Source organism: Coturnix japonica, chromosome 5 (genome assembly GCF_054131305.1).
Source record: "Coturnix japonica strain WE chromosome 5, WE-NBRP24, whole genome shotgun sequence".
Classification (NCBI taxonomy): domain Eukaryota; kingdom Metazoa; phylum Chordata; class Aves; order Galliformes; family Phasianidae; genus Coturnix; species Coturnix japonica.
The window spans coordinates 24,593,454-24,607,709 of NC_140667.1; the positions used below are offsets into that span (position 1 = coordinate 24,593,454).

The 14,256-nt window shown below is 39.9% G+C and overlaps 1 protein-coding gene across 1 annotated transcript in view; it reads right to left on the reverse strand.

The window, feature by feature from the left end:
* LTK (leukocyte receptor tyrosine kinase) overlaps positions 1-13,459 on the reverse strand; it is an 80,061-nt gene extending 66,602 nt beyond the window's left edge. The window contains exon 1 of the mRNA XM_015864253.3: positions 13,243-13,459. Coding sequence (XP_015719739.2) covers positions 13,243-13,291 — 49 coding nt within the window. The 5' untranslated portion in view covers positions 13,292-13,459. The remainder of the gene's footprint in view (positions 1-13,242) is intronic.
* Between the last annotated feature and the right edge of the window lie 797 nt (positions 13,460-14,256).

Below are 14,256 nucleotides of genomic sequence, written 5' to 3' on the forward strand. Positions count from 1 at the left end.
TAGTAAGGGTAGTGAAGCAAAGGAACAGGTGGCCTGGAGAGGTAATGGATGCATCACTACAGGAGACACTCAAGGACAGGCTGGATGGGGCTCTGAGCAATTTGATCTAGCTGTACATGTCCCTGTTCATTTCAATGAGATAGACTAGATGACCTTTAAAGGTCCCTTACAACTAAATAATTCTATGAGTCTGTAAGATGACAAGAACTGTTAGAGAAAAAAAAATAAAAGTGAAATAGTGGGGACTTTGAGAAGAAAAAGAAAAGAAGACTGGAGTATTTATCAGGAAATCAAACCATGCAGTGTTAGGATGCTAACTCCAATCACTGCATCAATATAAACAGTCTTCTTAATAACAAGACAGTAAGTACAGACCTCTAATGATATGCTGAACAGGAAAGAGTGATATTTTCATTGCTTACTACTTCAGATGATCATGAGAGCCAAGCATTTGGCAGGAGACAAATCCGGGCAGCCTCCTAAGATCTGCAGGTTCTCTTATGGAAAGGATTATGACTACACTTATTGACACTGTACTGAATATTTGCCACCTGCAAGATGACTCTCCAGAATGAATACTTTCACTTGCAGCCAGCACAGTGTAAGAGGTGCAAACTACAGTTGCAAGGAATGAAATTGGTGTAAGAGATTCTCAGTGGGTGGGAGAGCCCTGGTATTGAGCACTTCCTGAATGGACTAACTGCCAGGGATAAGTTAGGCATCCTTATGGCTATTTGGCAAATTGTTTCCTTCTTCTCAAATACACTTCTGTCATTTGTGCCAACATTTGAACTTTACTTTTGAATCCAAAAACATCATCTTTGGGTTGAAAAAAACATGACACAGATTTTTCTCATGGCCTGGAACAGCATAAGCATGATTTAAGAAAAGTTCCAATCCACTTTTGGTAGGAAATAGACCTTGTGAACAGAAGAATGGTCACTTCAATATTTTTTTTTTATTTGCTTCCTTACCGGTAAGGAAACATAAAAGAAAGTGGGGATGATATCTGGATAATCCCATTGCTATGTGAAAACACAAGACAGAAGACAGTCAGTTATGTTGTAATTAATAATTATATTTAGAAGGATAGTTCCTAATCTTGACTTTTATTTTACAGTTGTTTTGGGCCTTACAAAGAGCAAGTGCAGTTGAGAGACAAGGTCCACATTTCCCAGATAGAAAGCAGATAAAAGGACACGTACGTCCACAGGAAGTAATTAAATATAACAATCCATTTCTTTCCCTTGAAGGACCACTTCAGGCTCAATGCCAAATTGGTAAGGATGACATTAGAATTTGTTTCCCACCAGGGAAGAAAGTCTCTCATTACAGTAAGGGTAAGCTTCAAGGTTTAACAACTCTGAATACCCAAAAAGCTGTACTTTCAAAATACTCCTCAACTCTCATAACCAAAAACATTATAGACAGAAATAAGTAGCACAAAACTTAAATATCTGATTGCTAGATTATACGAGCACTGATCTGATCATGGATAAATTGATTTAACATAATGAACAAAATGGTGCCTGAAAGAAAATGACTGAGGACAGTTTCTCTCACCAGTTCTGAGTTCCTGAAAAACAGTGGTTGCTGGAGTCCAGACCTGCTCCACCACCTAAGTGATTGTGGTGATACCTTCTTAAGTACTACAGTCTTTTGGAATCATGAGAAGAACACCTCCTTTCTGGAAGTGATTGGTGGGAAACTTATGGGAGACCTTTCAACAATAACTCACTTCAACTAGGCCTTTATCAGACAGCTATGAATGATGCTATGTATGTCCCAGGAGTTTCTTCAGTGGCAATGAGATACTCCAGATCAGTCTGCACACAGGAGAAAAATGAGGTTTCTCCTCCTCAACCCCCAAATGAGCTAGCCAAGATGAACAGCAGACAGAGACCTAGCTCTCTTCTCCCAGGACAGCAGCCAGCACATATAAGCCAACACAATGAGGAAAACAAACACCACGATGTCAAAAGCTCATGCCTTTTTCTTTTCTGTTGGCCCCCAGTAACTGCCTGAATCACAGCAAGTCCTAAATGAAGCCTGGCTTTACGTGCAATATATCATTGTGGAGTCCCTTACATAAGGCAGCTTGCAAAGTGATTAAATACATAAAATGCCTCACAGTGACACATACCTTTCAACAGTTAATGTGATTCTACATAATCCCTACACTTTTAGCATGTACTCTTTCAAGATAGAAGTGTGTTACCAGGCCTTACATTGGTTACTTGATTCATGATTCTCGCTAAATATGGAACCATCTGCCAGACTATCATCCATACAATGCAGAGCCCTGGTCTGTGGCTCTGAAGAAGGGCTGCAGATGCCATGCCTCAGCTAGAAATTATTGTCAGCAACATCAGCTTTGCCAGTAAGCATGGGGAACCTGCCAGTGCCAGCTGCACTTCCCATATAGGATTCCTCACAGTTGAGCCTCTCAGCACCAGCTGGACTCCAGCAGAGGAAAGTGGTCAAACAAGTACAGTGAGGAGGCTAAGAAGGTGGAATGTGACACCAAGCACAATTTTCAGTAGGATATTTAGTTTGGTAGTCAAGATTTCAAATGTCTTATTTGTATCATAGCTACCAATCTCAGCCACTGTAAGCAGTGCTCACCTCCAAATTGCATTCACTCAGTAATGGTTGCTCTATTCTTTGCTAACACTTGTTCCCTCTTCTTTATGCATATGAAAATCTGTGCTTTGGATCTAAAGGCATAAAGATATCATGCCACATGTAAGAGAAGTAGAAAGACAAGAGCCTTACACTTCCTAGAAGACTTCAAGATCACAGCGCATCCTTTCACTGACTTCAGCCTGCCAGGTGCCCCTGCTGTCTGCGTGGCAGAGATACCAAGCCACAGGAGGAAGAGCCATGTGCAGCAGTAGGGCCAGCAATGTGCAGGGCGTTCATGGCAGGCAAAGGAGTCAGAAAGGTTCTAGGACTCACAAAAAGCAAATTTAACTCAAAAGAATTGACGATCTTCAATATACAGATCTGTCAAAAAAAATGGAGATGGAGAAAGAGAACCTGATTACTGTACTTCAGTTAGCATTCACAAAATGTGTCACTTTTTAACAGTATCAGTGTTTAATTGTATCTAGAAACACAACAGGAGCTATAGCTCTTTTCTCACCCTTCCCCAAGTGAAAATATAGTCATACACTCTTACCCAAATGAAAAAGTTGACACCATATCACAAATGACCAAGCTGTCATGCAGAATATCAATCAACTCGCAAGAAAAACAAGATATTTCACATCTATTCATCAGTGCTGTGCCTTCTCGGGAACAGATAAGGATACATTATAGAAAAGCAATAAAAATGTACACCTTTAAGGAGAAAGCTTTTATTTCCTCCACCAATACTGTCCAAAAGCTCTTATCAGTAACTAACATTCACCGTGAAAGAATAAATATGATTATTTTTTTCCAAAACAACACATTTAAATTTCCACTGAAAGTGAGTTATAGATTCTCTTTTGTTACACTTCATTAAAAAAGGTCTAATAAATAAAAATAATTCTGTACACTTTAATGAATCTCAAGGAACTAGAACATACTGTTGTATGTCTCGTCACATCTGAATAAGGGAGATAAAACAGGCAAAGCAAGGCAAGGATTAAGGCACCAAGACTACGTCATCTTCCCTAGACCATACAGAAAGCTGCTGACAGAACCAAAAATTAACCCTAGGAAAGCTGAGTCCCTTGCCACACTGAATAATGACTTAGATAGCATAACCTCCCAGCCCACTCTGTCTAACATAAAGTCACATTTAAAAATAAATAAATAAAAAATAAATATATATTTTTAATTAAAGAAAAAAAAAAAGATTTATTCTGTACATTTGCTTTTAGTAGTACATTAGGACAATTGAAAGAATGACGAATGTATCCAGCACTGCCAGTGCTTAAAATTCTATTCTGAATTATTTTCTTTACAGTGTTTTTCTTAAACATGTAGTTTCTGGAGCCATATAATGACATGAAAATTACAGCAACAAAAATTGCTTAATAGTTACCCAGGATAGGAAACACGAACTGGAAAGACTCAGAAACCAGATGGCTCATAAATATGTTTGTTTTAATTTGATGATTTTTAACCCTGTCTTGTGATGTGAGACATGAGTTTGTAGACTTTAGGTATCAGAAAACCTGCTCATGCTATACATTTACCCTTTGCCAAACTCAAAAAGGCTAAAGGCAAAGCAGTTTCAGCTGTTGCTTTATCAGCTTTATTCTTTGTTCCTTTGTGAGGACGCACTTAAGAGTGTTCTTAACAGTTAAGCACCGCACCCCCCCCCCCCCCCCTTTTTTTTTTTAAACCAAGGGGTGTATTTCTATGCATATTAAAGTATATTAAACATACTGTGCATTCAATTTAAGCCAGGGCCCCAAACTTTCTTGCTGCCTTCCTTTTCGATTACAAATGTAAACCCCAGCTCTACATTTCAGAGCAGGGTCAGTCTTATCCCCATTTGTTTCAACATAGCTCTTTTGTTGACAGTCTGAACGCGGCTTTAGTCAGAGCTTATTTCATTTGAAAGGCTAAGGGGTGACATGAACACCGCATGATAACATGATGCACCTTGCGTTCTTCATCATTATTCCCATAGCATTGGTGATTGGATCCAGACTACACAACTGAATGGTGTGTCCCATAAAATCATTAAAATTTTTTATAACTGAAAAGCTAACAAGGTCGAAAATAAGAATTTCTCATTAACAGAATGAGAGAGTTGATAACAATGCTTTCATATTTAGTAAAACAAGACTGTGTATTTTTATAGTGGTAGCAATTCACAAAGGGATTGTCACCTCAATGGCACATACGCAACAAGGCTGAGTCTAACACTTGCTTCCTTGCAACACAATGGAAAGCTGGTGTCATTAAACAAAGTCTGCATTCATATTGTCTAATTTCAGGTACCTAACCTGAATTGGTTTCTTTTACAAGAAACTTACTAAAATGACTGGGGGGATAAATTCTGGAGAGAAAACAAAGAAAAACAGAAAACCAGCCTAAGTTTCCCAAAGCAATCTCATTTTGGATGACTCTTATCAGTGTGAAAGAGAGATTGTTCACAGCAAATATCCTTTTTTTTTTTTAAATTTATTTATTTAGCACAGACTTTCAAGTCCTAAAATAGGTAAAGAACTCTCCATCAGGAAAAAAAAAAATGCTGCTTTTTCCTTTTCATTAATTTTCATGAGTACATATATGCAAAGAAGGTACAAAATACTAGAAAAAATGTCAGGAAATTAGAAAGGTAGAGGGAGAAATAAAAAAAAAAGCTGTGCCTTACCAGAAACTTATCAGCATATCAAAAATGAAAATAGCTTTTAGAGGAGAAGCAAAGTGCTTGTGTCTAATCAGAGCAAATAAACTATAGTTTCAGATGAGGTGGAAATAGCCGGATTTACAGAAGTCTCATGCTTTTCTGTTCTGAATAGCCAGAATTCAAGCTCTTCTGAAGCAAGAAAATAAAAGCCAACTTAGTTTATTCGCCACCCTTTGCTTATCATTAATTCACAAGGCTATTTTTGTAGATTTTACTGACTTTCAAATTTCTTCTCTGAAACCTCAACAGAGTGAAAAACACAATCTGTCAAACTCTGTAAAAGTTTAAACTCTGCTAATAGCTTGACAGATCTTGAAAGGGCAGAAGGCATGTGGGACTTCAGGAAATTTGAAAGGAAAAAAAAAAGGCAATAGTTGGTATTCTCTGATCAATATACTTAAACTCCAATCTTAGAGCTTGTAAGAATTAGAAAGTTTACTGTCTCATTAAAACCCAGGATGAACTGCTGGACTGTATGGGGTTAAAGAAAGCTTCTTTCTGAGATTTTAAATGCTATTCAGGCTCCTGTAGTGACTGTAAACACAAAAAACGCTCCTGTTGTGAATTACAGACTTTAAAAGTGTTGCTAACGTAAAGAAATCTGGATTCCAGCATATATCCAGTACACACCAAAAGTCATAGAGCAAACTCCAAAAAGATGTTCAAGGCCAAGGAAATTTCACAGCAGTGTACCCTTAGCTGAAGTGAAATTGGTAAATCTGTATTAACGACTTAGAGCCCAGTAGGAAAAATATGAAAGCAAACCACAAATACTCAGAAAATGAAAATTATAGTTAAATGTAACAACAGAAAACTCCAAAAGATCATGACATGTAAAGTATTAGAAGTGCACAAGAATAATCATTTATGCTCCTTACATTACCTAAAACATTAGTCAAGGGCATCAGGTTCTGCAAGATCGTCAAATGAACTACACAATGAGGCAAATGATTTTTTAGTTCAGTTCCACTCTAAATTCAGATTTGCATGAGACTGTTTAGTTCAGGCTGACAGCTGCTAACCAATTTGTTTTGGTAATGCCAGATCACACTGGTTAGGCTCATCATCTCCTCCAGAAGAGAGCTCTTACCTTCTGCTCCCTGCCTGCCCTGAACATTTCCTGTCCTCTACCCATAGCTTCCTCCTGCCTCCCCAGGGCCAGCAGCTACAAGGGGAACAAAGAATTACTGCACTGCATAAAGGAGCGGGAGTTAAGGTCCTCAAGTCTTCCCTTTTCTGCACACATAGCACTGCAGAAATACATAAGCAAATCTACACAAGCAGGGGTATTGGCACAACTGCCAAAAGCCAGCTGAGGGGTCCAGCAGATATTTACAGCGCACTCTTGGGACAGCTTGAATCCAAAGTACTGCCCACTGTCTCTCAGCAGAGCACTCAGAGTTCACCCTCAGCACATAGGGAAAGGTTTAGGTCACATCTGCAGAGTGGTCTGAACCAAGTCTGCATTGCTTATATAGGAGATTGTGAGAGCCTTCTGGCAAGGCAGGGAGGAAGAAGCTGAATGCATATCCGTCCAGAACCTCATTGAGTTTGAGGCTGCACCTGTGCTGACAGCATCTCTGCTGTAGGAAGCAAGGTTTCAGTGAATTGTGAATCTGAACCAGGAACCTGTTTGATTCATTTCATATTTAGGTTCTAATAAGAATTCAGCTACTGAGTTGGTTCTGATTCAAGGGGAAAAAATTCCAGTTTGGATTTTGTTTGGCTCCTGGATAGTACAAAAACTCATTATGACAGTGCAGGAATAGAAGCTTCTTGCCCCTGTACTTTCTTCTGTTCTCCAAATCACAATCAAATCCCTCCATTTCACTGCCTAGGATGTCTGTCAATCAATTGCTTTATCATTCCTGTATTTTGAATATATAAATGTATACCCTTATAAACACAGACACAGTGGGGAGGTGTAGATGCTTTAATGCAAGAAAATTTGGCTGTCTACATACCCAAGCACATGCTGTAATACACACTGAATAAGAAAAGCCCTAAGTGAGCAACTGAAATGTACGAATAAATACGTAATTCTTGGCTAATGTGCCAAAGCTTATGGGATTTCAGAAACCAATTAGCTGGAAATCTGTGATGTCTTATTAACAGACATGGCTCTCCTATCAGAAAGGGCAAAGTTAAAATGAGTTGCAAGGATACATCTGTGCTTTCTGGAAAGGCTTCATCTTTTTATTCTATACTTCAGTCTCTTTCTCAACTACCTTCATCTCTGAGAAGCCGCTGTGTCAATAGGTGTCTCTTTCTTCTTCTTTTAAATTCAGACAATGCTATTCTCAGGGAATTTCTTGTAAAGCCAGTTAGAAATGTTAACAAGTTTTGCATTGACAAGAGGAAGGAAATACTGTACATATGTATGTACGGTATATGTACAGTCATGTCAAATTTTACATTTTCCAAACCAGCTTCATCTTAAGGAGAACACAGTGAAAAACAAACTAAGTCCTAAAGAAATAAAGCCTGGCCTGTGGGTGAGCGTCTCACTAAAATTCTGAGTTATTTCCTCAGTATATGCTGGCAGAGCTGTCTTTTCTAGTGGACTGAATGGTTTCCTTTCATGCTGTTTTGTTTTCATTATTCCTCAAAAGCCCATAATTTGTGCTGGTATCATATTCGCTAGAAGCAGCAGCACTGTGGAGTTACAGCACCTCAAGGAAAGCACTTAGATACAGTATATCTCAGGGATGCAAAATGCTCCAGGGAGATGCTGCCACCGCTTGGGAGCTGCAGTCTTTTAGGTCATTCAAAACCTGGGCAGGTCCTGATGCTATTTCCATTTGCTCCATTGCAAAGGGTCCGTATGTTGATTTCCCCTTCTGCACATCAGGCCAAAAAAGGAAGGAACGTGCCACCTTCCAGATACAGCCACTTTAACCTCTAAAGCTGCTGAACAAGGCACGGTCTAAACCACATAAAAGGCAAATAAGAGTTGCTGCTGTGCACACACGAAACACGGGCATGATCCGTCACCTCTTATACAAGATCTTACTTCTCCCTATTCACTCAGCGCTTTTGTCAGACCAGCTGTAACTCATCTCTCATCAAACACCTCAGCTCACCATTTCTCCAAGCTGGCTTGCTCTCATAACTGCCATGGGTGTTGTCTTTGTGTGCACAGATATGGGGGCCCTGCTGATGATGCAAACCACATCGAAGCACTGGGTTTATTATACTCCAGGAGCGAAGCAGTAGAGCAATTATATTGGAATGAGAGGAAGAGGAATTGTGAGAGGAAGAACTGATGCTGAGAGACAGGAAAAGACTATAAGCTTGATCCAATTAATTAACATAATTAATGTCATTATTTTCCTCCTCTGATTTAAGCATTCAGTACAGAAATCATGCTTACTTGTAAGAGTCTCAGATAAAAGTCTCCAGACACAGAAGAAATGTTCTACTGCTGCAACTGTGCTCACATAGAGATCTATCAATTTGCATTAGCTAAGAAACCCATGAATTCCTTCCTCTCCGTTTACTTCTGGAAAGAGCTCACCTGCCTCTCCTCTCAGCAGCTGCTTTGTGCACTGCTTTCACTAACGATTTGCAAAAAATACAGGTTATCTTTGTTCCTTTATATTTCTGAGGAATTTGATTCAATAACAAGCTACCAACACCATCACCAGCCCTGTGTGTATACACAGCAGTGAGCACCAGCCGGAGGACAACAACCTGCACATACAAATCCAGGTACAAATCGTTAGGTGCGATCCCAAGGAAACTGAGCAGCTTTAATACTGCATGTTCCAAGTTACTGGCAAACCCAAAGATTTAAAAAAGAAATCAAAACCTCCATAGATCAATCTGAAAAAATTTTCAAGTGTTTCATTAATCTACAAACTGCCCATTTCAGGAAGCACTGAACTATAGTATTTCAAGTCAAAACTAAACACATAATATCAAACCTTGTGTTAAAAATCCATGAAAATGGTTTGACTCACTTTAATTTCCCCAACACGTACTAACTCATGCACACGCAAAACATCCATATACAACAGCTCAAAACACAGACCCAGATTTTATAAGGCATTTTAGTCTTACCACATCAGCGTTTTTCACTGAAATTAACTAAAGAATAAAAATCATCTCCATTCTAGTCACATATGTACACTATAGATGCACTTTTACACACTAGCACCACCAGTGCAAACCCAGCCATACAAACAGGCTGAAAACATGAGCCCTCTGTATCTTCAATATGAGCTCTGGGGGTGGGAGAGGAATCTGTTTGAACTATCACTGACATGAGGCTTCCTTTTCTCTAACTTTGATCTTATGGACTAATTAGGAACTGTGATGTTATGGTAATTCTGACAGAAAGATGGACTTCTATTGCCAATCACAAGACACTGTCTTCATCTTTAAAGTGACAGTACACACATCTCACTACAAGATTTCTTCCTCTTTCACTTCAGTCCTTTCTGTTGACATAGTCTACAAATCTCCAGTGCTCGTCTTTATGTGCTCCCTTACTACTGGACTCTCATCTATAGCCTATCATTTTTCACATTTCGTTTGTATTTCAAAGGGTCCTTAACACTGCAGTGTTTGTGACTTCAAAATACAACTGTCTTTATTATTTCAGTGCTTGAATTTCAGTGACAGTTCCTGGAATTACATATCCGGCCTGGGCACAGCATCTGTAGATACACTTTCATTTGCATAATAAAGAACCATAAAGTTATCTCCCAAGTTAAATTTATCATTTGATGCTATTCTGGTTGGACCTATCTTAATGAAAATACTGACAGTATGACTGTTACTGTATGCTACTTTAACGCAGCACAGACAGGCACAAGAAAGAAAGAGCTCTTCCTCAGAGAAGCAGAAGAGAATGCAGCCCCCTTCCACTCTTGCCGTGATCTTCTCTACTGAAAGGGATACTCAAATCATTAAAGGTTTACTTCAAGGTCCATAAATCTGTTCTCAGCTGGCTTATGACAAAAGGAAGTATTCCTGTATAGTACCTTCATTCATGTGTGGATTTACTAAACTTAAACCCGCCTGTACACACTATATAAAACAGGCCAGCTCAGTTTTAAGAGGTAGAGAGACCCATAGGGAGGGGAGAGAAAACTTTCTGGGCTTCTGAAAAGAATTTGTGGGACAAATACAAGAGAAAAGTAAGAGCCGGAGTATTCACCACTGCCATGCTGTGATTACACACACTCACACCCCTTTAACTGTGCTGGCCACCTTACTCCTCAAACTACCTGTCCGCCTCTCCATAACCACAACTACTTCCCAGGCTGAAACTAAACATAAAATATCCTATCCTCTGACAGCTGTAATACAACTATTAGAAAGGGCTACACAAAGAGAAACTGGACAAAATGCCTCTACTAATATTATCTCAGCTGTGCTGGAGCTGTGCTTATGATCCAACAGCTAAAGTTCTGAGCCAATGACATAACCTGAGTACACTTCAGTAAAGGGTTTGAGATTTGCCAGAAGTGTATTTTGTGCTGTAATTTTGCAAATAGCTTTCAATCCACACCCAGAGGCAAGAACACAATCTGGCCAAGCACGACCCTGGGTTTTTTGTTGTTGTTTGTTTGACAGAAATGAGGACTGACCTTCCCCCTTCCATCAAGCTCAGGTAATCAAAGGAGAATCAGTCTGTATGAAGACAAAACAATTCATGTGGTGGCTTTGTTTACTTACTTCCATGCCACTTTCCAAGACCTGAGATTAGAGTCCTATCTCAGCCTCAGAATGACTGTGAAGTTGCCCTGACACTGAAGAACGCACATTGGTACACACAATCCTTTTCTGGTTGTGCTGTTGGTTGGTTCAGGTGTCTGGTTTCATTTCTGTTTTTCCTGTTTTCTCTAACTTTCTGCACATTCTTGTAGAGTCTTGATTTCTACTCATCAAAATGAGTTCTGACCTCCTCCGCTGTTACAGCATGCCTAAAATTTTCAGTGGATTTGAACTCTTCAATTACTCTAAAAGCTCATCAGAAAGATGTATGCCAGCCAGCAAAACAAAATGGAGAAAAGCAGACCTGTAAATTCCCTCATTACCAGGACTATAGGCTTTCCAAAGAAAGTAAGGAAATATAAAGCTACTCTACAAATCTGTTCTGGGAAAACCTCCTCAGTGGAAACACAAGTGGTTTTTAAAATCATTAACTGCAGAGCCTTAGAACTGACCATAATATCCCAGTGAGATGAGCCACCCTGATGTGAAGATCAGGATAGCAGCTACACAGTTAAATACTCAAGCATTCAAGCCTCTCCTCTGGTGACTGAGATTTTTTTGGCAGAAGACTGGACAGAGATTGCAAAATGTACATTTGTTTTTATCTAGTTCTTGTATTTTTTTTTCCTCTATTTTTTTCCCCTTAAAAATTAATCTCTGCTCTAACACAATCATGCTTCAAATTACTGACTTGGAAATAAAGCAAGTACAATGACTACTACTTACGCTAACCTTACTCACATGTTGAAAGTCACTACACTAAAAACACATGGATGACACTTAGCAGCTCTTGATGAAAAAGCAAGGCATAAGAGCAGAAGCTGTGGGGGGACACAGCTCTGCTTGAATGGAATGTACTTCCCCTGGGCCCTTTTGATGGTAAAGCTCTCTCCTCCCCATGGAAGTAACAGGACAGAAAAAGCCTGAAATCAAAGACTCTAAGCTATGTCTTGACACTCAATTAAAACTAGAACTAAATGGTGAAACCTGCTTAAAAAATGATGTACTAGCATATCTTCATGTTAAAAACAAATAAAAATAAAACAATATACATAGGTGCTTAGCTTTTAGCACAGAATAGAGAAATAGAGAAATCCTTACTGCATTAGCAAGAGGAAGCTGTAGCTGCAAACAACCTGTTTGTTTCACCTTGTCCACTGCCTGGAAGTAATATGATTTGTTACACTGAAATACACTGAAGTATCCCCTGACCCTCATCCAGAGATCAAAATGATGTTCCTCTCTCTGTACTGGGCTTACTATTGTAACCACAGCTCCCTGGGAAGTTGTTCAGTATGTTCTGGTAAAGATCTGCAGATTTTTCTCTCCTAGTTTTCATACTACTTTTTTTTTTTTTTTTTTTTAACTACAGTGCACATACAGTAAACATGTCCCACTCCTGCCTTCTTTCTTCCATTGTCATTTATGTGCATTCTAACACTTCCCAACTTCCCTCCTGTTACTGCTGCTTTCCTCCTGCTATCTCTCCCCTCTTTTCCTACAGTGATTTCACTCCTCTTGCTGTGTTTCAGAACCAAAGCTGACCGACAAACTGAGCAGCACAAAGATTCCTTTCAAAACTCAGCCTGAGCCCCACTGTTTAGGTAGGAGCTCATAACTCTTTTAAAGTCTTGATAGCCTCTTTTCCCTTTATCCATCCTCATCTCTTCTCCTTGGACAAAACATCTTTTCCAAGTAAACCTTTTCCTTTGAGCAACCTTTACTATTCCAGGAGTATTATTTTCCCCCATCTTTAGAGCGCAGTACTAAAGAAAGCAATCCTGTAGTCACAGAACCAAAATGGTACTGGGGGATAGCTGTTAATGTTATGCCGAACCTTTATACAATGACAGAACCTCTCTCCAGTGTAACAGCCTCAGTCAGCTCAAGCCCTTATTAAACTACAGATCGCCCATTCATTTCAGTGAACAATATTTACTTAGAATCAATAACCACCAAGATTTATCTTCCCACATCACACACTTCATATATGTTTGACACATTATTTTCTTCCCTACCTCCGACTTCCACAGTGCTCTGAAAATAACGCTTTACTGTTTTTAAAGGTAGAAGAGAATGGGCAAAGAAATAAGTCAGAGTCCCCAGTGGGGAGAAGAAGGAGCTGGTACCACAGGTCGCGGGGGCAAAAAGAGCAAGTTACTCACCCACGGCGGTGACCCAGAGCCGCAGCGGTGCTGGAGCAGCACGGCTCATGGCTGAGCGGAGCCGGGCGCTCGGGGCTGGGATGAGCAGGGGCCGTGCCCGGCTTGCAGCGGGCTCCGCAGGAGCTCTGAGGTTGGGCTCGGACTGCCTCGGAGGAGAACTCCCACCTCCTGCTCATGAAGGCTCGCATGGGTCCTAGAGCCCTCGCTTTCTTCCACCCTCCCTTTCACTCCTCCTCCCTTCTTTGCATGCCGCTCCTGCACGATCAGCAAATCCATAAGGAGGTTGCTTTAGACAGGCATTAGTATTCACTAGGAAAAGCTGAATTCAGCATCTCATTGGGCTTTTACCTTTTCTTAGTCTTGAAGTTGCCTCGACAAAGGTCCACACTGGGACAGAACTCAGTTGTACTTAAGATAACAGAAAGACATAAAATCACAGAAAGATAACAAAAATTCTCCCTAGACCAGAAAGTCCTGTCAGGGACTGCTGTGAGAAAGAAATGGGACTTCACTGCCCACAGCTTATATATCCACCTTTCTTTCCTTACAGCCACTCATTCCTGAGTGAGGCAGCCTCACCTGGTGAGAAAAGTCACAGGGACCTGTGCCACAGGAAAGTACCAGTGCCCTGCCTTCAAGCTTTCTGCATTCATTAAGCTCCTTTTTCCTCTGGCCCTTTAAGCATCCCAATCACATTATTTTACCTTCATTGTGTCCACCTGTTGGTTTTGTTGTTGTTTTTCCTTCACAGTGAAGTTTATTTTAAAACACCTATTCTTTTTATTATCAGAATACATTGTTTCTGACTTAATTCTCCATGCATGTACTCTTCCTCTGGGTGAGGAGTGCCTTAGTCCAAATTAGCACAACTTAATGTGAATGTAGGCTAAAACAATTCAGACTGAAAACTTGCAAATTTAACAAGGAATATCCAAGACTCAATAAAATACCATCTCACTGCATGTGATGGAGAAATTTTGGAGCTTACGAGTATTAAATCCCTGACAGGATAGG